The 26,891-nt window shown below is 46.9% G+C and overlaps 1 protein-coding gene and 1 pseudogene across 2 annotated transcripts in view; one reads left to right on the top strand and one right to left on the bottom strand.

Annotated features, from left to right (window-relative positions):
- Frmpd2 (FERM and PDZ domain containing 2) overlaps positions 1-26,891 on the top strand; it is a 125,460-nt gene that overhangs the window by 42,294 nt on the left and 56,275 nt on the right. The window contains exons 9-15 of one of the 2 annotated variants that reach the window (XM_023707263.1): positions 278-349; positions 3,438-3,612; positions 6,589-6,736; positions 7,304-7,442; positions 13,559-13,714; positions 19,933-20,118; positions 25,771-25,927. In XM_023707263.1, the coding sequence (XP_023563031.1) occupies positions 278-349; positions 3,438-3,612; positions 6,589-6,736; positions 7,304-7,442; positions 13,559-13,714; positions 19,933-20,118; positions 25,771-25,927 (1,033 nt within the window). The remainder of the gene's footprint in view (positions 1-277; positions 350-3,437; positions 3,613-6,588; positions 6,737-7,303; positions 7,443-13,558; positions 13,715-19,932; positions 20,119-25,770; positions 25,928-26,891) is intronic. The other variant, XM_023707262.1, reaches the window with a different exon arrangement.
- LOC105741086 lies at positions 21,153-21,596 on the bottom strand (annotated as a pseudogene).

Raw genomic sequence — 26,891 nt, 5'->3', positions numbered from 1 at the left:
ATATATATTTCTACAGTGTGTTTTATACTTGAGATACATATGCAAGGTGACTCAACGCTGTGTGACTAAGGAGCTGCTAAGGATGCAGCACTCCCTGCTATGTGCTGGGCATAGCCAATCTCCTCCCACACCTGCACAGCTTCTGCTGTCGACCATGGCTTGGCCTTAGGGTGGCAGAGGGCTAGGGAGCAGGGAGGAAGGCGAGCTCAGAGGGAAGCCCAGCTCCCAGCCTGGAGCCGTCCTTTTGCCTCCAGTCAGTGACTGACTGTTTCCCCAGTTCTCCAGGCCGGAGTTCCACCTGCTGGCTGCCGAGGCCCCTGTGACGCTGCACCTGCCAGGATCAGTTGTGGTAACAGTGGCTTGGGTGGGAGGGGGTCACTCAGCCAGAAACCCCAGACAGCCCCATCTCCCTGGTGTCTGGGATGGCCTCATCTTGAGCTCCTTGGCATGCACCTGTTTGTCTCCAGGCCTGGGTCCCTGCTGTCCCCTCTGGGGCTGGACCAGAAGTCTCCATCAGTGTGGTGCACTGGAATGTCCCTTCCTGTCTCCCTCACCTCTAGAGCGGGAGAACCTGTCTGATTACCAGCCTGGCCGTGCTGTAGCCTGGCTCTCAGGCCTCTGCCTCGGCACTGTAAAGGAGGGCTGTGGAGATAGCAGGCTTGGTGGGTGCCTCCAAGTCCTGGCACTACACCCAGGAAGACCCTTCCCTTGCAGTTCAGAGAAGCTCAATGGGTGGCAGAAGGTCTCCCCTGGCTCAGCTGGCTGTAAGTTCATGCTTCTATAGGATTCCACGGACTGAGGTGCCCAAAGCTCAGAATTCTAGCCCTGTGCAGGCGGCATGACATGCAGTGTGTGATGGATCAGAGGTGTCACGGTGATGTGCTCTCGGGATCTGCAGCCTTCTGAGTGCACGTTGCACTTGGCCTCAGGTGGAGCTGCAGGGACAGTGTTAGGTCCCTAGGAGCCTCTACAGCACTGAGTCAGTCCCTCTTCTGCTGGTCCCCTGTGAGCCATGTGCCCGGTCCTCACCCTTCTACACATATAAGCCCACCCCCTGCGTAGGAAGGAAGGGATGACTCCCCTTCTTGCTCCCTGGAGGTTGCACAGCTTAGGCAACTGCAGACTCTTCCAGTATCAGGCAGGTGGAAATGCCTACCACCATGAGGGCAACTTCCCCTACAGCAAGAATGCTGGGGTTCTGTGGGGTGTGCTTCATCCTGGCAAGCTTCTTGACCAAGACTCCAGACTTATGAGCCTATTTGTAATCCATAGAGGGGCTCCTGGACCCAGCATCTCTGCAGGGGTCAAGAAGAATGAAAAGGAGCCCCAAGGCTTTCCCAAGGAAGACTGCCTGGGCCTCTGTTTCAACCCTGTACCTGGGATGTCCCTTGGGACTCTGCCTCTGGCTTGGAATAGAACAGCTGCTGTCTGTTGCCTACAATCCCTGACATCACTGGTCTGCACAGCCCCCTGTGTCTCCCTTTGAGTATTTTTCTTTATGGCTGCTCTATCAGTCATTTTGCCATTGCGAGACCACAGCTTAAAGGACAAAAGGTTTATTGGCTCTTGGTTTCAATCCATTTTCTTTTGCGCCAAGGCAGGATCAACATGGCGCAAGAGGCTGGCAGGGGAAGACTGCTCCACCTAAGGCAGGAAGCTAAGAGGGGAGGGAAGCACCGGAGGCAAAAATAACCCTGCCAGGTTACACCCAAGTGATCACCTCACCAGGCTCCACCTCTTCGCAGCACATTCGCTCACTGCGACTTCACCACGGATGAACGTACTGATGAGTATAGCACCCACGATCCAATCACCTTCCACACACATGAGGCTTTGGGGGCATTTTAGATCTCAACCAGTGTAGCAACGTTTCTCTGGAGGCTTCGCAGTACCAACCTATGAGCATACGTAGTGAGAAGGACCTCTGTGCGCCTCCTGGCTGCGGGAAACAAAACAGTTTCCCTTTGCCCGCAGCCTGGCTGTCCCAGCTGGGAGAGGCTTCACGGGGGCTGACCACCTAATTTACAGGCTGCTGGGCCACCACACCCTGTGCGAAACTAGTAGTCTAAAATATAAAATGTTTCTTTTTTATCTGAGGTTATTTTGTCTCAGTCACTTTCTGTCTCTGTTCATAGTGGCTTTCTTTTGTTTTTCCTCCTTCCCTGCCTCCCTTTCTGCTTCTCTCTTCTCTCCCATATTCCTTTGTTGTGCTTGAAATTGAAGTCAGAGCTTCAAAGACAAGTGCTCTACTCCTGAGCTACATCCCAAGCCCGTACATGGTGTTTTGTATTTGCTATTTAACGTCACATTCCCTTGGCACTGGGTAAACAGAAACCCTCCTGTGTCCCCAGGTTCTTGACCTATGACTCTAGCTCCCCTGCTCTACCTGCTGAATTCCTGAATCATGCTCTACGCAGGGTAGAAAGGTCACACTCCCTTCCCATATCTCTGCTGCCCCAGAGCAGACAGATGTGTTCCTTGAGGAATCACAACCTCCTTATGGGTACCTGGATTGGAGGCGTGTGAGACATTTGTTTATGCCAAGTTGCCCACAGAAAGAGCTGCTGCCATGCCCACTCTGAGATGTTCTGGGGGCACTTCTGCTTGTGCCAGCCTTCTTCAAGGGGTACAGTTGGGGGAGAATGTGAGCCGTGAGCACCCCGGATAGAGGGCAATAGAGACTGGGGAACTGGAGGGAGAAGGGGAGGTTGGCGCAGGCCTGAGAGTCCAGGGGACAGAGGAGTTGATAGTCAGATCCCATGCCAGGGAGGTAGAGCGGCAGGGTCACAGGGAGCTCCAGCAATGTTCCATTGTGCCATCATCCTCAGGAAAATGTGCATTCAAATGTAGGATTATGAAAAATTTCCAGGGGACTTCAGAGAACGGGACCCAAACATGGCCTGTTGGGGCACAGGTTCCCAGTGATACACTGTTAGCCTGGTCACCTGCTCTCTCATGGTTTTTCAGCTCTAACTACACACGAGTCACCTAGAGGGCATTAAAATCCCAGACCTTGCCCTAGACTGATAGAACCACCTCAGAGTGGTTTCTGAGTCAGCACCTTACAGCAACCCTCAGGTGACTGAGGTGTGCAGGGGGCTTAGGGCAGGAACCAGGGTATCTCAGAGTGTGCCCATGTGACCAGCCCTGCCCAGGACTATATGAAGAAAGCCCTCCCATACAGTCCTCAGATCAGAGCTTGCTCCTGGAAAGGGGCAGAGAGCTCAGGTCCACCTCCAGGTGCCTCTCCTACTCACTCTGCAGCCATGGACAAGCCCCTTACCGGGTCTGAATGGGATCATAAGCACACTCCTCTCGGGGTTGCTTGAGTTAAATGAGACACTACATGCAAAGCACCTGGCACAGTAACTAGCACAAGTTCAAGGCTCAATGTCTCAGTTATTGTGGCAACCAATGCTACTGTTGGTGTTTTTCAGACAAAAAAGGGGAGATCCTACCTGGCTCTCAGGGATGTCTGCGTGGTTCTGCTGAGTGGCCAGGGTCTGGAGGTGAAATGTGACATTGAGTCCACAGTGGGAGCTGTCTTCGATGTCGTCATGTCCTTCGCCAACCTTGGGGATGCCACCTACTTCAGCTTGGCTTATGAGAAAGGTGAGTGTCTCTGGGAGCCCACTGCTGGCCTGGTGGTTCCAGCGCCCCAGGTATCCAGCACCTGAGCTCTGTATCCTCTGTGCTTGATCCCAGAATGCTTCGCTTTGCACACCTAAGCATGAGACAGTACAGCAAGGGTGTCAGGTGCTTGTGTGGAAAGTGCCAGTTGCACGTGGATTTCCATGAAATAATGAGTGTGGGATGCTAGGGTTTAGGGCTTGCAGGCCTGGGTGATTTCTCAGTGTGCTGAAGCCAGGCAGGCAAGTGTTAGAAATATTTCTGTTTAATCTGCAGGACTAATGGCACTCAGCACCTGACCCCAGGAGCCTGTTAAGCACTGTTCCAGCCTTTTTCCTTCCCATCTCTTCCCTTCCATCAAGGGCCTTTTATTTTTCTCTACTGCAAATATCTCCGTGCTGCAGCTGAAGTTCGCTGCCCACTGTGCGGAGGGGGAAATGAGAAGCAGGCTGAGTTGGGGTTTTACAGGCTTCCAGTTCGATCCTGACCCATCCCCCTGTTGTACTGTCAGAAGCTCTGTAGTACCTGTGCTCCTGTGAGTGTAAGAAGCTCACAAGTTTGTGATTACTTTGTGTGCCACAGTGAGGTTGGCTAGGTGTCCTTGTCATCTCCATGCTTTTCATCAACTCTCCCAAAAATACCTCTATAAGAAAAGGAAGAAAAACTGGCATGTTCTGTGAAAGAATTATGGTTAGTGGAGGTTTATCTGACCTTTTATTTATATTTATATTTATATTTATACTTATTTATTTTTAGTTTAATTTTATTTTATTCTGAACAGTAGAAACAAAAGCAAGAACAAAAATAAGAAACAAAGAAACAAACAGTAGCATACAACAATACATATGTTACAGATTTTCAAAACAAGAATAGCATCATATTGTCTCCCTAGTGTAAGAACCCAAAAGAAGACATAAAACCTGAAAGGTGTCTGACCTTTTGTAAGGGATGTATAAGTGCACTTCCAGGAAACACTGTGTTTTTGTTTATCTATAACATGAAGTCTAAGTAAAAACTCTCCCAGTGCAATCCTGCCTGCTTTCTCCCTGTTGGGCAGCTGCTCTCAACTCTGCCCCCATGAGTGATTCTTGAAGCTATTGAGTGAGGGCACTCCTTGGAAAATCCCTGAGAAGTGGCCAGTTTGAGGTTGGACACAAGTCGTCTGGGGCGGGTTTGCTCCATCCCTGGGGGAGAAGGAACTCTAAAGGGAGGGTGAGTCTGGCATGGGGACTCAGGTTTAGCAGCAAGGGTGAGGGTGGAGGAGGGATTGGCATTGTGAGGGGACAGCCATTAGAACTACCTGGACACTTGCCTGCCCTCCAGTGAGCATGTGCCCTGTGGAGAGAAGGCCATTCCCCAGAAGTATTCATGGTAGGGGCTAGGTGGGATTCCCATGTCTAGGCTGGCTATTTTACACTATTTTGAACTTGTGCTCAGAGGAGGGGAAAATGCTTCAGGGGTGCATTGGCACAGGGCCAGGGAATGGCCGAGAATGACCAAGCTGTGGGAGTCAGGCTGGGGGCAGTGCCTTTGGTGGCTGGGCTGCCACGACCTCCCTCTCAGAAGGACTAGAAGACAAATGCAGAGGGAGTTGAAGGTTTAGGGTCAAAGGGTAAATGTGACTCCCCTTATGCCCAGTCTTTGTCACGTTGGGCTGCTATCATCACATATCCTAGACTGGATGGTCTAAAGAATAGACATTCATCTCCCACAGCTGTGGGCTGGAAGTCCAGGGTGAGGCTGCCAGCCAATTTGGCTCCTCGTGCAGACCCACTGGCTTGCAGATGGAAACCTTCTCATAGGTCCTTGCATGACAAGAGACAGCTCTTTGGTGTCTCTCTTCCTTCAAATGAGGACACCAATCCCACCCTGGACCTCACCCTCACACCTCACGTATCCCTAAGGTCTCACCTCCACAGCCCCCCACTATGGGGGGGGGCAGAGTTTCAGCATATGGACTGCAAGAGGACACAGACTTCAGCCCAGGACAGGCTGGGGCTGGGTAGGTGGGGGTGGTCTCGCTGATGCAGAAGGGCCTGGCACATGCCAGGGACTTAAGGCCACTGCTTTCCTTTCCTTTTCATCTTGTCTACAAAAGATGCCAGCTGGAAAGCAGATATTAAGTCATATCTCCCTGATATGAACACTCAGTATCTATAGGGGATTAGTTCCAGGATCCCCACAAAATGTGTTCAAATCTCTTCTATAAAATTATATAGTATTTGCATATGAACTGTATAACCCCCTGCCTTCTGTGTACTTTAAACTGTCTCTAGATTACTTAGACTGCCTAATTCAATGTAAATCCTGTTATTTATTTATTTATTTATTTATTTATTTATTTCTCTGGCACAAGATCTTACTATGCAGCTCAGACTCATAATGATCCCCTCTCTCAGCCTCCCCAGCACTGGGATTACAGGCATGCACCATCATGCCTGGTTTCAATGGCCAGCATGTCATTCCCAGGGTTTCCAGGGACAGCATGGCGTGTGGTACCTGGGATCAAATCTGGGTACTTGCGCTTGCCAAGCAGATGCTTAGACCACCAAGCTGTCTCTCCAGCTCTGTAAATGTAGTTTAAATCAGTGTTAAGCTATATTGTTTAGAGAGCCATGGCAAAAGATCCTATACATATTCAGTGCAGATGAGTTTTTTTGGTACTATTTTTGATCTGTGGTTGGTCGAGCTGTGGGTATGGAGTCCTGAAAGCATGATCATATTTTCTTCTCTTGGTGTCAAGCTTTTCTTCCTTGATATACTTCCTCTGTCTCCTGCTCTTGCTCCCTTATAACTCCAGCAAAGGCTCCTGGAGACCAGGTATGGCAGGGACTTCCTTCTCTTCTTTTCTATTCTAGCATGGCTTAATCTGACCCTTCTGGGTAGGACTTGGCTAGAGTCTGAGGGCTGGGGCATTTCTTACTGCTTCTCCTTCCAAACTCTCAACTTCCTTCTCAGGCAAAGAATTCTTTTTCCTGGACAATGAAACCAGATTGTGTAAAATAGCCCCTGAAGGCTGGAGGGAGCAGCCCCTGAAGACTGCCCTGGTTACCTTCACGCTTTTTCTGCGGATCAAGTTCTTTGTCAGCCACTGTGGATTGCTCAGGTGAGTGCTGCTTCCTGTCCCTTGTCCCTTGAGGCCTTCATATATGGCCAGGATGATGTCACTGGCCTCTGTTTTGTGAACTATAAATTACATGCAAATGGCAGCAGAGACAGTGACTGATCTTCCATTGGTGGGACTCTAAGAGATCAGTTTCTTGAGGCAGGCTCTGGTCAGAATAGGAACTTGCCCTTGTGTTTCAAGCACAGTCTGCTCAAGGTCAATCTTTTTTCTCCTCCACCCATCATGACCCTCCTCTGTCCAACACAGCCAGCAGTACAGGGGTGGGGGCTGGAGTTGGTCACCACTCCTGCACTCCTTTGCTCACTGGACACTTTTTCTGCTTGAACCACAGCAGGAGACCTCTTGTGGGTGTTGTATGAAATGCCTGGCACAGGGGGCAGAAGGAGACCTCACTAGTCTTCCTGGTGTTGTCCTCGGGGCTCCTTGGCTTGCACTCTCTTGTGTCTCCCTTCCCACTTCTCCGCCCCCCCCCCCATGAGCAGGCCTCATCTTTTGCATTCTCCCATTCTTGGCATCGGCGTCTCCAAGCCAGCATGTCTTTGCCAGGCACAGCGTGACCAAGCATCAGTTCTACCTGCAGCTTCGTAAGGATATCCTAGAGGAGAGACTGCGCTGTGACGATCAGACACTGCTGCAGCTGGGTGTCCTTGCTCTGCAGGCTGAGTTTGGCAGTTACCCGAAGGAGGTAGGGAGGATACCTGGGGCTTTTGGGGTGCGGGTCACTGGAGAAGCCTTTGTGGGATGGGGTGACTGGGAGTCATGTGGATATTGTGCTTTTGAGAAGTGCTGTTAGAATCTATCATCCATCCATCCACCCATCCACCTACCTCAAGATTTATTGTAAGGAATTGACTCACTCTTGGAAGAAGAGTGCTCAGCAGCCCTCACCAGATGCCAGCACTGGAACTTTGATCTTGGACTTCTCAGCTCCCTGTTCTGTGACAAATAAGTTTCTGTTTTTGAGAAATTACCCAGTGTGTGTTCTGTTGTTAAAGCACCAAAGAAAGAGCTCCCCACATTGAAGACCATTATCTGCTTTACTCAGTCTACCAATTTTAATGTTTTCATCTCACATAAAGGCAACCTAAAAGAAGCCCAGAATGTTTGACAAAATATCTAGTCACCATGTGGTCCAATCACATTGACACTTTAAATTTACTATCACAAGGCTGGGCCCCTGTAGTGTCCAGCTCCTGGTTGACTTACCCTTCCTCTCTCTCTCTCTACCTGATCGTGTCCTTCATTCCAGCTCCCCACCCCAGATCTGTCAATTCCACGCCTCAGTACCTAGAGCATTTTCCAAGATGCTCTCCCTTTTGCCCCCAGTGGGTGGCTCAAGTCAGAGATTGTTTTCTTGCGATAGGTCACAGGTGACACAACCTCTCTTCTTGCATTTAGCCTCAGTCCTAATCAATGGAGGGCCTACTCCATGCCTGGTGCCCTCTTGTGTCCTGAGCCAGCGGGTCAGTCAACGAAGGTCACCTGGGAGAGGAGCAGGGAATTGAGGAGGGGACAAAGGACAGGAGATGCGAGAAATGGAGACAAGACAGGATTCTGCTCAAGTCTCTTTTATTCGGGGGAGATGCTGGGTTTATATAGTGGAGGCATAGGGAAATGATGTCGGCGGGTAAAAGGTGCGAATAACTAGGCAACCGGGCTATGACAGGAAGTCCCACCTCCAGGGCATAGCAGGAGACTTATGGGAAATAGGCAGGGTAAGAAGAATTAGGAACTTAGCTCAGCTGAGGTAGGAGAAGAGGAAGTCATCGGCACTAATGACGCTGATGCACCAAGAGAATTTTATAGGTCAGAGGCGCTCAGGTGACCATTGTGGGATACATGGCAAGGAATCATGATGTGGCAGTTTCACAGGAACCCAGAAACCCACTAGCAATAGGATTGGAGGCCTGGAGTTATTGTGCCTCCCACACTCTTGTCCTTAAGCTAACCCCAAGCATTCAAGGATGTTCCACTGGCAGCTGAGAACACTGTAGCTCTACAAAGTCAGAGAGCTGCTAAGAATCCAGCCAGGACTCACTTCTCATGATTGCTTGGGTAAAGTCCTAGCAATGAGATGCTGGGTCAAAGGTCCTAAATGAGTTTTACTAAAAACATCTTAATACTTATTTTTAGAACAGTTTTAGTTTGACAACAAAAGTGGGTGGAAAATGGAGATTTCCTCCACTTCCAGCCTCCATATGAGCAAAACGCCGTAAGTGTTCTCCACATCCCCTACTGATGATGAGCCTGCACTGTCACATCCACTTCATCCTGAGTCCAGTTTCCTTGTTGACTTCACTCTGTGCCAGGCACTGTAGGAGGCACTTCAGGTGTGTGTGTGTGTGTGTGTGTGTGTGTGTGTGTGTGTGTACTCCTCCCTCATTTACAGGGAGGCAGGGTTGATTTGGCTAGCAGATGCAGAGCTTTAGTCCACCCACGGTCACTTGGCTCCACCACTTTGGCCTCTGGGGCAGCATATGGTGATGGAAGTGTATGGTGAAGGAGGCCTCCCACCTCTTGCTGATCAGGAAGCAGAGAGGGGAGAGGCTTGGTCCGAATATCCTCTTCAAGGCCAGGTCTCCAGGGACTTCACTTCCTTCCACTAGACCCCACCTCCTATAATGTATGATCACAATAGATGATGAATGTATTTTTAAATAATGTATCTCAGTAAAAGATGAATTGCCATTTGTCCCCCTCAAAATGCTCCCCCCCCCTTGCTTCAAACACATTTATTCCATGGTTGTTGTCACTTTCTGAAGCAGTTCTGGGAGTCTTCTTTCATGAGTGTCTTTGTAAGGTGTGATGAACAAAAGCATGGTAAATGCTGTTGCCAAGTTCCATCCAGCAGGCAATCAGGTCTGTAGGAACATCACAGTATGCCCACACTCACCTTCTTCACTAGATCTGAGCCCGTGTGACCTCTGGCTCCTCTTCATAGTCAAAATGGACATACCGGCTCTTTGCAAGCGTATCTGGAAGTAATTTGCACCAAGCCGGCAGCTGCAATAGTTTCACCTTCAACTCCACAATGTTTCCCTTGGCCAAAAACACATTAGGTCATTTTCTAGTTCGAATCATTCAACAAATGGTAGCAAGGCAGAGCCACCAGAAACAGACATCTGATTTCCATGACAAATATGGTAATGCTCTATTAGTTGGCAGAGCCACATTCTGTATTGCTGCATGGACCTATACAGCAACATAAACTGGAACAGAATGGGACCTTTCCCTTGTTGACAAAGTCACCCCCAAGGAATAGAGAGATCAGTAATCATGCCAGCTGATATGATACAGCTAAATTATTTCTAAATGAAATCATAATTGATGCCAAATAAAAGCCCTGTGTATCCAATAAAATATAGCCTATTGAAGAAATAAAGTACAATTGAAACCTTCAAAAAAATGGACATACCTTCCACATTGATTCAGGACATTGGGGCAGCCACAACAACACAACTAATGACACTCATGAAAGAGGACTTCCAGAACTGCTTCAGAGAGTGGCAAGCATGACAGGATACCTGTGTTTGAAGATTGAGGGAGCATCTTAAGGAGGATTGATGGCAGTGTGTCTTTTAACATAGACTTATTCCAAAATTTAAACATGCACCATATATTTGGTTCACATTTTATAGGTCCCAGTACCTCCCAGTAGTGCCACAAGCCAGTGACCAAGCCTTCAACTGTATCATAGCTGGGATACCCCATAGAGGCCAGACCATGTGTGTACCTATAAGTGAGCAGCAGGAAGAAGAGGTGGCCCTGCCCACCACAGCCTGAGCCTCGCCGGCTAGTAGCTGATGGCACCATCTGTCACATCTGGGAAGACCAGTGTGCTCCTCCAGGGCTTTTATTTTGTTTGATAAGTGGTTCTGTCGCTAGGGTAAGAAAGAGATTTGAAAACCATTATTATGAAAGACTGAAATTCCCTGAAGAATTTTAAGCAGGGAAGTAATGATTATATTTGCATTTTAAAAAGGGAGACAAAGACAATTTAGTATAAAAATAAATCTCCTTAATCACATCATCATGACAGAACAACTTTCCTCTGGGCACACTCTCTTTCAGCCTACATTACCTGTGGTTTTTTTGACACTGTTGTAAACATTGCCAACATTGTGTTCTGTCCCTTCTTTGTGGTGCATGTCCTTCCTGCACCTTCCAGAAAGTATCTGGGGAGGCTATGCCATTGGCTCCCAGGGCTGTGTCTTCCCTCACTTCCCCATGGCCTTACTACAGGGCATTGACCTGACAGGCTACATATGGTACTAATCGCTGTTATCCTTGCAGTTGCCTCTGATCTTTGTGTCTTATAAATGACATCCAAATAATCATCCTTGTGCCTGCAGCTTTTCTAGGTGTATGTTTGGTTCTTCTCCTAGATATATTCCTAGCAATGAGATGCTAGGCCAAAGATCCTAAATGCTTTTTTGTCTAAATGTTTTATTTTTTCAGAGTACATGATAGTTGGTGTTCCATGGTTGTGGACAAAGTTGATTATTGTCAGCTTACAATGAGGAAAGATGTATTTGGCTTATGATTTCAGTGACTGCAGTCCATGGCTGTTTGGCTCCATTGATCTGTGCTGAAGGGCAGTGCATCCTGATGGGGAGTGCATGGTGGAGCAGAGCTACAAGGAAAAAGAGAGAAAGGGACCAGGGTCTCAATATACTTTCCAAGGATGCCCCCAGGGATCTAGCTTCCTCCCACAAGTCACCACCTCCGTGAGGTGCCCTAGGCCGGTGATCAAGCTTTTAGTATATGGGCTTGTGGGAGACATTTTAGGTCCAAGCCTTAACAAAGAGTTGTAGGGTCACAGCAGAGGTGAGTGGAAGGTGTGTGATTTCCCACATCCCCAGCCCTACATGTACATACCCCACACTATATGATAAATATCCTGCTCCAGAATGTACATTTGTTAGCCTTGGTGACCCTACTTTGAGGCCTCATTATCACCCAGAGTACGCAGTTCATGCTGGGTCACTGTTGGTGTTATACATCTTATGGGCATGAGAAATTTACAAAAGACAGATATGCATCACTGTACATGTGGAGTAGGTTCATTGCCCTGAAAGTCTTCTGCTGCTGCCCCTTTAGCCCTTCCTTTCCTCTAAGCCCTGGTTACCAGGGCTTAGAGGAATTTTCACTGTCTCCCTAACAGGATGTCATATAATTGAAACCATGCAGCATGTAGCCATTTCAAACTGGCTTCTTTTCTTTAGTGATCTGCATTTAAAGTTCCTCCGTGTCTTTTGCTGGCTTGAGAGCTCATTTCTTCTTGGTGCTGTATAGTAGTAGCTCACTGCCTGCATGCCCTGCCATTACGATCCACTCACCTGCTGGAGGACAGCTTTTCCTCCAACTTCCAGCAGTTATGAATAAAGCTTCCACAGACATCCATGTGTTTTTCTTTCTTTTTCTTTTTTGTGGGCCTAGGCTCAAGCCCTGGGCGCTCATGCATGGTAGACAAGCGCTCTATGGCTGATCTACACCCCCAGCCCCGGAAAGGGGATTGTTTCTGTAGACACAGGGTACAGTTGTGCCAACGGGCATATTTGCTAGACCCTATGGTATGAGTTTGTTTACTTTTGTAAGAAATCACCCAACTGTCACCCTAAGTTGCTGTAACTCTGCATTCCTACCAGCAGGGAGTGAAAGTTCCACCTTCCACATCTCCACCAGTGCTGCGTGGTGCCCATGGTCTGGACTGGCCATTCCACTAACAATTTGCATGTATTTTTATACACTTGATTTCTGAGTAATTGCTGTGCCCTGTGCCTCTGTGCTGAGCCTAGACCTGGCATGTGCAGGATCAAGCTTGAGCATGGTGGGAGTGTGGTGGTCCCCTTTGGGAAGCCTTACAATCTGACTCATGCACCCCTCATGCAGAATGTTAGATTCTCCCAACTCTTGGCTGTCTTTCCCCAAAGCTGGGGACCAGGGCTTGGCATGCGCAGGCTGGTAGGATATCCTGACCAGGATGGGCTGATCAGGATTGCAGAGGCAGGCTCAGCTTCCCCTCTGCCCAGCCCTACCACCCTCATGATCTACAGTGAGCCCTGAAACTACTCCTCCATAGGTCAGCATGCTTTCCCTACGTTCAGGATGCCTGCTATGGGGCAGTGGGTGATGGCGATCTTCTGACCTCTCCCAGAGGAGCTGCAGCCTCAACCCCTAAAGTGCAGACCTGATGAAGGCTGAGGCCTGGAGAAACATGGGTTGGGGGCTGGGTTCCTGTTCTTCTAAACTCCTTGGGCAGAGATGGTGGCATAGCTGAGACCTTTGTCCTAAGAGGGGACCATGTACCAGAGCATGTGTGGATGGAGGTGCTAAGTGCTAACAAGGAGCAAAGTGTTGGGTCCAGCATTGTGCTGTGCTTTTTTGGGAAGTGGTGAGCCACTGTGGACCTGCATAGGGATTTGGGGTGGACAGACCTTGTTTGGGTCACTTGCAAGTGGTGCGACCTTGGCCTTTCTAGCTTGTTTATCTTGGCTGTGGCTCTGGTACTTTATCACAAGATCACCGTGAGGATCTGAAGAGCCTGCTGCTTCTAAGGGCCATCAAGTGCACAGAGGGGACTGAAACCAGGTGGTTCCTTTTCTCTTTCCCTTTTGTGTACATTGTGGGGCTTGGCCCCACTTCTAAGATGGTAGAAGATGCTGTCCCAGGTGGGCACCTCAAGACCCCTGCATGCACAGGGGTCATGATCAGATTCTGACTACATACCTATTCCTGTCCTACTCAGAAGCCCACAGGGACATCTGGTTTATGCCTCTTTCCTCTGCATCCCATTTCCAGCAGACAGAGAGTAAGCCATATTTTCGAGTTGAAGATTATATCCCTGCCACTTTGATCCAAAGGATGACTGCTCTCCGAGCTCAAGCAGAGATCTCAGAGATGCACCAGAACAGCTCTGCACTGTGGGGAGAGGATGCGGAGCTGGAGTTCTTGAGGGTAAGGACTTGTAGGCCTTGAGTGCTGGTGCTCAGGGGGTGCAGCTAGTGACCCTTGCCCCTCAGAGCTTGTGCTGGGGGCCAGGTGGGTCTGGAACCTTGAGTGGCAGGAGGAAGGACACATCCCTTATCCCAAGGGGCAAGGACAGAGTGGAAGCGAATGGTGTCAGAAATGACCCTGTATTGATCACTTCAGCTTTCCCTTTGCTGGGGAAAAATGTCTACATACACAGTTTAAAGGAAGAAATGGTGTATTTGGATAAGAATGTCGAAGTTTTTGGCCTGTGGCTGGCAGGTTTTCAGGCAGGAACATCATGGCAGAAGGGTATGGTGGAGGAGGCTGCTCACGTCATGGTGACTAAAATGTTACCAAGGAGTACACCCTCCACAGGTACTCCCTCCCTGACCTCCTTCGGTGGGACTCCACCTTCAGATTTGGGAAGCAGTGTCTAGAGGAAGCACAAGACCTTACACACTTCTCTATATACAAGCTTCCCAAGTTGGGTAGAAATACACTGCCTGTGATTTCTTCCCTTTAATAGAGAAGGGTGTTTGGAAGTGGAGTTAGGCAAGTGAAGCCTGGCCTTTTTTGGCTTGTCTCTTACCAGAACTGTCCCAATCCTAGTATGGGACCAGCCTACAGGTACACTTTGGAAGAGGCAAGGACAAGCACAGCCTAACTACAGGGTAGCCTGGCTTTCACGTGTGCTCCCTGTGAGGAGGGCATAGCATTCCCTAGATGGGGACAGAGGAGACTTCTGTACAACTGAGCCTTGCAGCCAAGGCCCACCTGCAAAAGACCCCCATCGAGGGACAGTGACACTGTCCTTGGGCTACTCCCATGCCCTGCCTCATATGCCAGGCTCTGTTGGGCCCCCCAACCCCACCCTTATCCTCTGATAGAATAGCAAAAGATGACTGGAAAAGCAGTCACTGTCCTGGGCAAAACTGCCCCAAACTCTCCTCCCAGTGCTCCCCAGAGAGCACGGAACGGATTAGATCCATTCATGTGCTGTGTCCATGAGTGTCAAAGGACCGCGTTCCCCACAGGGCCTGGGTGGATCGACGGATGCTGGTGCAGGATGAGCGGGAGAGGGCGGTTGAGCACACTGGGACCCTGCTTAGGGTGTGGGATTGTTAAGCAAAAATTATTTCCCTCCCTAATTGTAAAAGTAAACATTTCCTCCTCCATCTGCCCCGTGGGGTCGGCACACTTGTGTGTTGATGCAGTCACCCCGCTCTGTGTTCTAGTCGTGCGTACTCCACATCTGTGTGCATGCTTAAAAGCGGGTTTATGTTAAGTATGCGCTTTCGTCCCACATACGTCATTAAAATTTGAAAACTCATTTTGAAGCAATACATATCAAATTAAAATGAATCAAAGTCTATGTATATCCATTAAATATATATCAAATTCACAGAATCTATGCACATACATTTATCATTGTGAGATACACACAAAATCTATACATATACACTTAATGCGTATTTTCCATCAATGCTCTATTATTCAGCGTGCAAAACACCTGCAGTATGGGACTGTAATAAACAATACCGAGATTAGCATTTTCCAAGAGAAACCATTAGCTGTATTGCTGCTTAGTTTGTTATGGGTAGGACCTCCTAGGTGGAATTACAGGTTGAAGGTAACAAGCAGTTTAAACTTGATTGTTATATACAGTATTAAAGAATCCACAAATAACCAATGGATTATTTAATTATAGTTCTGAATGGATCTTCTATTTCGTTTTGGAAAAAAAATGAGCCCATTCTCCTGTGGCAGCCTGCTGACCGGATCACTTATCCCTGGCCCTGCCCATGTATCACCTTGCCCTGGAGCAGACAGGGCAGTGGCCCAGGTGGGCGAGGCTGAGTGCCTTCCTGTCCGCAAGACTGGCAGTCACCTGGGCATGGCAATCCAGGGCAACCTGTTCAAGGTTAACTTGATGTTTTCCAGACTTCCTCAACCACAGAAGTATTTTTCCACGTAACTCAAGATTGTGCTGTGTTATTAAATCATTTATTTTCTGGTCGGCTATTGAAATTGTACTGGTTGTATTCTGTATTTTCCCCCTTTAGCATGATAATGTTCCCCAGACAATTGCCAGTGCTTTGTGAATATGCCCTGTGAGGGCGGCCTGAGAGTCCTTTATTAAGGTTCTGCTATCTTTAGGAAATCATTTACCTGGAGGAGCTCAGATCCCCACTCAACTCTGTGGCTCTGCACTGAGCAGGATTAGAAGATTAGCCCCAGTTGTTTAGCATGCTTTCTTCTGACAGACTATCAGAAGTGGGATTAGAAGGCGGAAGCTTTGAGTTGTGGATCTCTAGGGACTGTCCCTGTATTGTTCAGCTTTCCTGTTGATGGGAACAACATCCGTCCCCTCCAGCGTAAAGGAAGAGAAGTTTAATTTGGCTCACATTTTAAGAGAATTCAATCACCGTCACCTGACTGCAAAGGAGGAGCATCACGGTGCAAGCGCGTGACAGAAGGTGGCATGGGAACTACTTTCTCCTGACTTATGAGGATCACCCTGGAGCTGCAAAACCAGGACTGAGCTATGATGGCTTAGGACCCAGCCCACCACAGTCCCTGGCCAATCTGCTCTTTGTGCATGGGCTGGTCTGATCCTTTTCTTCAGAGTGGCCCCTCCAGTTATTCAAGGTGGAATTCTTTCCATATCTTCCTTCAATATCCAATGCAATCTTCTGCCTGGAAATTCATAGTGTTGCTTTGGTTGTCATTTCCATTACCAAGAAAGGAACCTTCTCTGGTTGGCGACACTTTGATAGGAAACCAGCAACAGTAGGCAGGATAAGCAGGGAGCCGTTGTAGCAGCCCCCTGTGGGAACAGGAAGAGGAAATAGACACTGTTATTTCATTTTTTACAGATCCAAGGTGTCCTTGACAATACTATGCATATCCACCTCTGTTTTCAGACTGCGTACTCTGGGTTTTAGTTGATGAGAGCAAAGACTCAGGAGCAAACAGACTCACGTGTCCATGTCTCCACTCCTGGCTCTGGAGTGGGAACTTGGGCAGATTCCTTAAGTCAAAACAATTTGTCTCTCAGACATATTCAGTCGATGAATTTGTCCCCAGCTAGGTGTACTAAAGCATACTGAAACCAAAATGTCTAATCATTTCATTATAATACATTGTCCCAAGGGCCTGAGGAAGTCTCTTAAAGAGCAGATGGAAACCTTAATTCAGCCCACCTGTGGAATAGGTTGTAGGGTCACTGACTTCTATCATGGGTATCTTAATTCCTTCTCTCCTTGCTGAGACAAAATATCCAATATCCAAAGTTAAGAGAGAAAAGGTCTGTCTGGCTTGTAGTTTGTAGAGGTCTTAGTTCATGGTGGGCTAGGTGCTGCAGCAAGTGGACAGTGCAGAGGAGAAGCTCTTCAGGGCACCCGGGATGGCAAGCAAGGGACCTTAGCAGCTTTTTTCTGCCCCTTGCATTTTCTATCTAGGCTACGGGGATTAGGACAGTGCCAATCAGTGGACTAATCTAGTAACTGCCCAGGCTTAACCCTAGCACTTAATCTTAGCGTCATGCCCCAAATCCAACACACGCTGTAGATCTAGACAGCTCTGAAAGAGCCCCACCTATGACCTCAGGAGGCTTTGGTGGAGGCAGCTAGATGAAAGCCATAGCAACAGGAAAGCATTTCAGGATGAGTCCAGGAGAGGCATGCATGGGGTTAGCAGGAAGAATTGAAGGCGGGGAGTGTGGGCTCTCCAGGGAGGAGGGGATTTATAGTCTCAGGCTCGCTGAATCTGAGTACATGTTCTTGGGGATGGAAATCTGTGGAATTTGTAAATCTGTAGTGGAGGGAGAAAAATCTCTAGGGCTCAGTTTCCAGGTGAAAGCCCATGGCCCATTCTACAAAGAAAAGACCTGCCCTACAGAAGGGCACTGGCCCCATCTTCATATTCTTTTTTAAGATTTTTTTTTTTTTTTTTTTTGCTCCAAATGCCTTCAGGGCAGGTTGTGGCTTGAGTTGTGGGGATCGAGCCACAGCAACCTGAGCTGCTTTGTTGAAGCAGCCACTTCAAGAACTGAGCTAAGGGGCAGGCCCCCTTTAAGATTTTGAGATTTGAGGATTAGTCTCCTGGAAAGGAGAACAAAATGATAACCTTGGGTAACCTTGTGTTCTGAAGCTGTGGCTTTAGAACAACTTTAAGTGCAACTTTAAAAATTATAATTTTCCTTATGTCCTTTAATTTCTTCTGTCCTACCTTATTCTGCTATATGCAATAAAAGGGGAATGAAGGCATTTTCCAATTGATTGTGCCATAAAAATTTGGCTCCATATGATATAACCGTGACACTGTCTCTGTTCGTGGTCCTGTACTTTGCTGTAGAGTTGCTCTGATAGGACTGGTGTTTAGGACACAGGTGCTACTGGGAGTGACATGAAATGGAACTTGGCGTCCTCAGGGGTGACTTAAACATGCTGGAAGCCAGAGGCTCAGTGTTGTGAACACAGCCTAGCACAGGGCAGAGTTAGGAAGAGCTGTGCATTGCCAAATAGGCAGGACAGTTTGGGCAGAACAGTAGCCAGTAATTTCCAAATAACCAGTAGCTGGTTGACAGTATTGTAAATACTAAAACCTTCATTTCCCTCTCTTGATTGTAGCTGTAGTGATGCCTGATTTTGGGACTAAACAGGACTTGTCAACTTGCAAGCAAAGACCTGGAGCCAGGAACATACTGAAGTCTCCAGAAAAGAAGATCTTGCCAAGTGAAGAATTCATCTTCCAGGATTGTTCAGTTGACTCCATTACTTAATCCTTTTCTTCCCCTACTTTCTTCTGTGAAAATGATAGCTATAGCTATCTCTTGTGATTATTATAAAAACTAAATAACAATTAAATAATGAGTGGGAAATGCTTATAGGATGTTTAATCAGTTTAAGAATTGGGGGATTCCCCCTGGAACTGATCTATAATATTCTTCTTACTAAAATTAAAAAATAGAAAAGTTACTACACAGGAATTTTTAAAAGTGAGCAAGTCTAGCCAGAACCTCTTTATTTTTGTGCTATAAGACAATATTAATGCTTTAAAATAATTTTTGAAACACCCGTTCAAATTCTTGAGGAGAATTCAGCTAATTGTTTTGGGATGTCCCTACTTCCTCAGGCCCTAAGCACGTGCCCAGACTGCTCATTGACTGTGTCAGCTCATTAAACACTGTTTCAGGTGATGATAACATTGTATCAGTGATGCTGATGACTGTCTTGTCTAAGTTAAAAGGAAGTGACTGGGTTTCCAGAAGTTTAAGCCACAGGGGAAGAAGGCAGCATCAATTCTCTGAAGAGACGATTAATCAACAGGGCAGGAGAGATCAGCAATGAGCCTGAGAGAGATGGCCTTGTGACCGTGCTTGGGAGTGAGAGAGACTGGGCAGATAGTGGTCTCTCTGCGAGTAGGTAGAAATAGGGGACGAGATCTCACCAAGGAAACCCTTCTGAGAGGGGCTGGAGGTGCCTGGAGCAAGATGGCCATGTTGTGTGGTTCCATGTGCATTCTTCTGATGAGGCCTGGAGCCTCCCAGGTGGAGAGAAAGAGAAGAGAGTCCAGGACGGAGACACGACAGCCGGCCTGACCCAGTAACGTTTGTGTCAGTTCATGCTGCACGCTTGAAGGATTTTGTTGGTCTGCTGAGTCGGCAGCTTTGACTGACTTTTGGCAAACTTGGGGCTGTGCGAACCCCTCAAGGCCTTGTACACGGCCAGAAGGCCATCTTCTCTGCAGAGTGTTCATAGCCCAGCTGGCTTGGAAAGTGATGAAGGTTATCTGGAAGGTTGATTTCTGTGCCTGAGAGGGATTGGGCCAGTAACCTGTGACAGCTTGGAAAAGGAATTCCGTGTCTGAGATGTCCCAGAAGAGTCTGAATGCTAAAAAAATGTTTAGAATAGTATCTTGCTGCTGGAGCATATACATAATAATTGTGTTCCAAGTACTGCTTTGGATAATCAACAAATTAAGTATTCCTTGGGTTAAAAAATGAAAGAAAAATGCTAGCAAGTCAGAGATGTGGATCCGTTCCACAGGAAGAGACTCTGCTTAGCCAAGTGTTTCCTAGACTTCCGTGGTGGCAAATAGACATGGCTCAGCATGTTTTCCTGGAGCGACTGGGGGCCCATCACCTTAAATTGGGCTGCCCTTGCCTATCTCTTCTAACTCGGCTTTTTTTCCTGCTCCAGGTCACCCAGCAGCTCCTGGAATATGGGGTTCTGATTCACCAGGTATTCCCAGAGAAGAAGAGGCTAGCAGGGGAGATGGCCTTGGGGGTCTGCGCCAAAGGTGTCATCATATACGAAGTAAAAAACTGTAGCAGGATTGCGATTCTGTGGTTTCCATGGAGAGAAATTGGGAAAATTTCGACTTATGTAAGTGTGACCCAGTGGATCAATGATCTGCGCTTCATTCTTCCGTGATCAGCTGTTGATTTCACAGAGCAACAGCTCATGTGCATGTCTCCTGGGCAGGTGTGCCCACAGCCTAGCATCCATCGCCCGGCCATGTTCTGGTGCACTGGGGAGCATGTGAAAGACATCTTCCAGGAGGCCTAGGGAGGCATCCAGGAGGCCATCTCTCCCTCCTGCGCCTGGCAGGGCCCTCATAGACACCCATGGGTAGCCATCAGTCTAAAGGGCATCATTCTGTCTCTGGGTCAGGTTTCTGGAAGTTGGGTACCCATCCATGTGCAGCATAAAGCTGGACATGGGGAGTGGGTTGCAGAAGGTGTGTGTGTGTCTGCCAGGTATGGAAATGTGCTTTGTGTGTTGGAATTTCTCTTGTACTCAGTGTGTTGGGGTGACTGGTCTGTCCTTCATGAAGCACAGGTTGCTACTTTTGATGGCCATTGAAAGTTCAAAAGGCTTTAAACAAAAGTAGGCCCCTGCTTAGCATGCAGCATTTATAACCATATTTGTAGGAGTGTTTGTACCTCCTGGTTTAGTTACAACCCATTTGGCACTGGTACCCCGATAGTGCTCTGCCTGCACCTGTCCTGTGGGTTATCTAGGTCAGTACTAACACTCCTTCACTGATTATTTAATTTTTAGTTTTTTTAAATTTTTGGCTGAGAACATAGTTCAATATGAAGGCATAGCCAATCCCCACCACAAGCCAATCAGATGACATTTAAGATGAGCTGGGGTATGCAAACTTGAACATCTTGCATCCTTGATAGCCACCAATTGCCCATAGCCACTGCCAGCTTGGCTGGGCCAGGTGCCACCTGCCACCTACACCCACCCTTCTGGAAGGGCCAAAATCAAGACTGGCAATGGGCTGCAGGCCTTTTTTTCCCCATCTAATCAGAGACCCACTAGCATAGACCATTACACAGTCATGGTCCTTGCAGCCTCAAAATCCCATGCTTATTACAAAGGCCAATGGTGACTCTTATGTGAGCTTTTCAGTAGGATTTCTGGTAATGAGCACCGGTACCAGGGCTTCCAAATTTTTTGGATTCACAGCAACAGGGGTCAGCTACCAACAGGGTCCAGTTGTAGTGGATGAGAATATCTTTGATCTCTTTCTTGGAAGCCTCATCAACTTATTTCTGGTAATAGGCCACCAGGGCTTTGGATATGGAGTGATAGTAGCATAGATCTGGGCAACATGACCACCACCCTTCACACGGACACAGACGTCAACACCAGCAAACTGCTCCTTGCCCAGCAGCAGAACAGGCTCCTGAAACTCATATAGCGGCTTGCACAGCTTGGTCATCTCCAGGGGACGCCTGTTCACCTCGATGAGGCCATTGCCCCACTTGCAGTGTGCCACAGCTGTGGCTGTCTGTCTTCTTGCAACCAAGGACTTGCGTGGGCTGCAGCGGGCCCTTCGGTGGCATGGTCACTAGTGCCTTAATTTTTACTTTTTATTTTTGTTAGTCCATGTTTGCAGCACACAATGATTGCACACTCTTTGTGGGGGAGTTGGTACATATACGTATTCAGTGATGATTTTAAGACAAAGTTCGCTGACTTGTGCCAGTGGGAAAATTTAATTTTTATTTCCATTTAATTCTCTTATTTAATTTTTTTCTACTAACTAGATCACTATTTTTATTATTGTCTGATTTACTGTCCAAAGCAGAGTGCAGCTGTTTTTATTCATTCTCTGAATGTTTCTCTTTTGTGTTTTCTGTCCTGGCTTTTTAAGTTAATATACTGTGAAAGTATGATTTGCAATGGAATTTCACAATATTCTCATTTGTCTTCAAAGAAAGAAAGGTTACATCTAAAAATAGATAACAATTGAACATCATTTGAGTTTATTAAAGTGGCCTGGATATTATCAGGAAACTGACATTTTTAGCAGACTTTTTTGTGTAACAAATAATATACACAATATTTATGTTCATGAATTTTTCAGACTTTTATTTATTTGAATTACTATAATTAAAAGATTTCAAGAATTTGAATATTGGAAGAATTCAATCTTACTGTATTATTTCTTGTTTTCTTTGCTATATGCTACATAGTTGAAAATTTTAATATAATTTGTTTAAAACATTCATAAAAATGCAGATACCTCATATAGTAATTTTTAAAAATACAATTTTTTAAAGCTGTAAAGTTCAATAGTCCCATTATGTAAGTGCTTTTCATATAAGTTAGTTTAATTTTTACAGATACTTATTTTCCTTGCCCCCAAAGAGAATTTCTTGATTAAAGCTGGGAAGCAAACTTGTTGACAAGGCAGATGCAGTGCCTACAAGAGCTATTTAATTAGGCTTTCCCTCCCCCGATGATCAGCTTTTTCCTTGGTGTGAGTGGCTTGTATTATGGATCTTTCACCCCACAGAGTCCTGTCGCCAATGGCTCTGCACTGACTGGGCAGCAGCCCTAGGAAGCCACTCTCACTTGTTATACTTCCGCAAGCACAAAATCGGCAGTCCTGTGAGTCACAGGAGAATTAGCGCCGGAAGCTGGTTTCAATTTTGTTTATCCGTAGCTGAAGCCAAGACGCTTCCAATACTCACAGCCATTCCTTTTGACAGCCTACCCAGAAGCAGCCCAGGACAGAGGGGAAGAGGCCTTCTTCAAACAATGTGATTTTTAGGTGTTCTGGCATCTGCAGAAGTGATACACAGTTTGATTATTCAGCCAAGAGGTACTCCTTCTGGAGTAAGGAGCCCAGCTATGTTGGTGATCGGTCTCGGTTGTTAGCACTGGTTAAAATCTCCAGAGAGAAATGCAGGGAGCAGAGGAGACACAGGCTATGAGGGATCGTATTTAAGAGGAAGAGTACTGAGGCAGGAGGATGACAAGTGCTAGCTCTGCATGGGTAGCTTAGTGACATATAGAGACCTGGTGTCAAAAATAAAAGACAAAAATAGCTGGGGATGAAACTCAGTGTTAGGGCCCTGGCTTCAATTCCCAGCACTGAACAACACAAAAAAGATACAAAGTTACAGGTACAAACTTCCATGTGAAAAAGAATATTTATTTACAGCGAGAGAAAAAAAGGTATGATTTAGGATTTTAAAAACCAAATGAATACTGTACCCATCACAACAGCCAGAAAATAATTTTCTTATTTATTTTGCTTTTTTTTTTTTTCAAAATTTTGATGGTATACTCTTTGGTTGTTTTCTTCATGAGAAATACTTTTGTAATAAAATTTTCTCCTTTCTCCATCCAAGTTGTCCTTTCCTTTAAAACTAAAAAAAAGTAAAAAAAATTTCCTGCAGGGAGAATAGAAACACAACTCAGTCTTCTCATGTGGTTGCTTGAAGTTTGGTTGATTGTGGAGAGCAGGCAGAAAGCACGAAGCTTCGTTCACAGATTCTCGCTCTTCATAGCACTGGCTGCAGGCTTCTTTGCTACAGATGCAGGGCCCCTTGTTGTTATTAGTCCATGTTTGGGGTACATAGTGTTTGCCCTCCTTGTGTGGAGTTTGGCTGTGCGTGTAACATGTGTAATTGCTTCTTCATCCCTTCTCCTTTGCCTCCCTCCATCTCTTCATCCCTTTCTCATTTGACAAAAATCTATCTCCTTACTTTCTATTAATTGTTTTGCTCTTTATTTACAATTTGGCTTGCTCATGCAAAAGGGTCAGCTTGTGTGACTGATTTATTTTACTTTCCACTGTGACCTCAAGGTGCATCCAGCTGCCTACAAGTGACTCGAATTTATCTTTCTTTATAGTACTCCATCATGTATAAATACCACAATTTCCTCATCCACTCATCTGCTAATGGACATACAAGGTGCTTCTATGCTTTAGCTTTCATGAATGGTGCTGCTATAAACATGCAGATGCATGCGTCACTGCAGTGTGATGTCTCTAACTCTTTAAGGAAGATACTTCTCTAAAGAAAAGAAATAGCTGGGTCCAGTGGAATTTTTATTTTATTTTTTAAAAATTTATGTACTTGGTACAGGGTCTCACTGCATAGCTCGGACTCACAGTGATCCTCCTGTTGTCAGCCTCCTCAGCACTGGGATTACAGCTGTACCCCACCACGCGGAGACTTGGTCGGCTCAGTGCTCCTGGGGGCGGGGCCAGTGCAGCATGTGGGACTGGGGTTGGAACCTCAGTTCCTACACTTGCCTAAGCAGGTGCTTAGTCTGCTGAGCTAGCTTGCTGGCCCTGGAATTTTTAATTTTTAAAACAATCTCCATACTAATTTTTATAGTGACTGTATTAGTTTATACTCCCTTCAACAAAGTAGAAGTGCCCCTTTTTCCCTATAGTTTCATCAGTGTTTGTGATAATTTGACTTTTTGGTTATGTCCATTCTTTCTGGGGTAAGGACATCTTTAAAAACTATTTGTGTGTTGGTGTGTTTCTGGGAGTAGAACTCAAGGTAGTAGGCAAGTGCTCTATCACTGAGTTACACCTCCAGCCCCAAATGCAAGAAATCTAACATCTATTTTGCATGAGTCTCATTAGAAAGAGGAAAAATACTGTGTAGTATATTGATATTGAGATATGTTCAATTACAGAGCAGATCACTGGCAGGACAGAACCTCACTCGCTCAGGTGCTCTTGAGAACAAAAGGACAGATTTCATCTCTGATGATTGCCTATGTTTGTCCCAGACAAGTACTGCTTCTTTATCTCCCCCTAGGGGCTGGGTACGGTAGCGCATGGTCAGTTTCTATGACCATGGTGAGCGTGTTTTCCTCCCCACATTTCACAAGAACATGGGCACAGCTTGCCAGGATCCCAGGAAAGACTGCTGCATCAGCTCCAGGCAAATCTGCCTCTGCCCCGAGGAGCACCTCTGTGCTGCAGAGATGCATCAAGACAGACAGACAGACACTAGTGGTAAAACTGCTGGGGATGAGCTACAAAAAGTGATAAAGTGGTGATTCATAGCTTTACAGAAGTGGCAGGGATGACTATGCTGCAGCTATGGGGCATGGGAGAGATTTGCACAAGTGTGTGCCATGAACCCTGTCCGGAGTGCCGCATCATCTTTTTCACAAAGCAGCATGTTGCTTGTGAGGAAGTTTGCCCGCAGATCTGAGTTTGCCATTAAGTGATGTATCCTAGTGGTGCTAGAGAGAAGCCAAGTCCACCATAAGTGCCATTTTCAGCTTGCTTTATTTACTTATAGACAGGGTCTCACTGTGTAGCTCAGACTGACCCAGAACTCACTGGGTAGCCTGAGCCCCTCTTCACCTTGCGGCAATCGCCCTGCCCCAGCCTCCTGAGTGGGGGTTACAGGTGTGTGCCCCATGCCTTGCTCTGTTTTTAACTCTGTGCCACTGTCTGGCCTTAGTTCCTCAGGGTGCTAGTGTGTCTCTAGGGAACAATCTGTTGAGAGTTCCTGTGCTCTGTGTGTGTGCGAATGATTCTTCCTCCTCCTCTTCAGATTTGCTATAGTTATTAGGTTTGTGACTTAGTTGTATACAAATATTTAATGAATGGACTTAACACAAGCCCTTCAAGCCTGTGTGAAAGCACAGCAGCACTCCCTGCTAAAGCGTATGTGTGCCATTACTCCGCACTCCTGTGTTCCAGTTGACGGGTGACATGGGCCATGTACCAACCTATCTGTTTGCTTCCTCCAGAGAAAAAAATTCACCATCACCAGCAGCCTCACTGGGAAGAAGCACACGTTTATCACGGATTCAGCCAAGACTTGCACGTATTTACTGGGCCTCTGTTCAGCTCAGCATGGCTTCCATGCCCAGGCAGGCTCTGGGCCACCTCCTCACCTCTCAACCGGTGAGCACAAGCTCTTTGCTCAGCACACGCTTCAATACATGTTTCATTTTACAAAATCATTTATATGAACAGATAAAACGGAGCCAGGAGCCTTTAAAATGTCTGAAGTGTCCCTGATAATGACAGAGCTATGATAAACATGGTAGTGCATTTCTTCTCAGGTTGGCAGGAATGCCACCCTCCCAAAGGTGTGAGTAGCGGATCTGCTGGGGGAGTTTTTCTCTCCCAGCTGGGCAGGCAGGAGTCTAGTTTGGAGACCTGATAATCAGAACTAATAGCAAAATGATAGAATATTCTGAGGGTGTGCTTGGGGGTATCTATCAAGATCCTTTTAAAAGTTCATGTTCTTTTGGCCCCGTCATCTCACTGGCAGACAGATATTTAGTCCACAGTAATAAATACAGGAGTGGAAATAGTTGCTCATGGGTGCTCACCGGAGAATTGCTTAAAGCAGGAAACACTTGGAAGCAATCTCAGCTCCTCCAATGCAAGACGAGCTAAGCACATCTCAGAGCATCTGTATCTGGCAGAGAGAGTGGGTTTTAGAGAGCGATAACAAGGGAAACTGTGCGTGAGATAGCACCAGGCGAGGGGGAGCACAGACTGGATCTATGCAGGCCAGTGGAGTGTTCTCCTGGCAGAAACCTCCACACCCTCCGGTTCTGGGAGTTTCCAGCACTGTGCACCTCTCCCAGTGGCAAGAACAACCAAAGAATTAAATCTTTGATTTTATTTCAGTTTTGGCGATTCATATCTTGTAAGTTTTATCTTACTATGTTTCACTGGTACACACTGGCAGTGCATAATGATTACAGCCTTTCTGCGAGTCTGTCCGTGTACACAGCACATCTGAGCTCTTCCCACTTCCCTACCCATTCTCCTCCCCAGCTCCTTTCATTTCTCAGTCCCCTTTCCCTTTTGCAAAAGATCCATCTTCCTGTTTCCTATTATCTTTTTTTTTTTT

Source organism: Octodon degus, unplaced genomic scaffold, assembly GCF_000260255.1.
Source record: "Octodon degus isolate 3935 unplaced genomic scaffold, OctDeg1.0 scaffold00285, whole genome shotgun sequence".
Taxonomy (NCBI): Eukaryota; Metazoa; Chordata; class Mammalia; order Rodentia; family Octodontidae; genus Octodon; species Octodon degus.
Note: the sequence above shows the minus strand (reverse complement) of the source record. Positions and strands in the feature narration are given on the sequence as shown.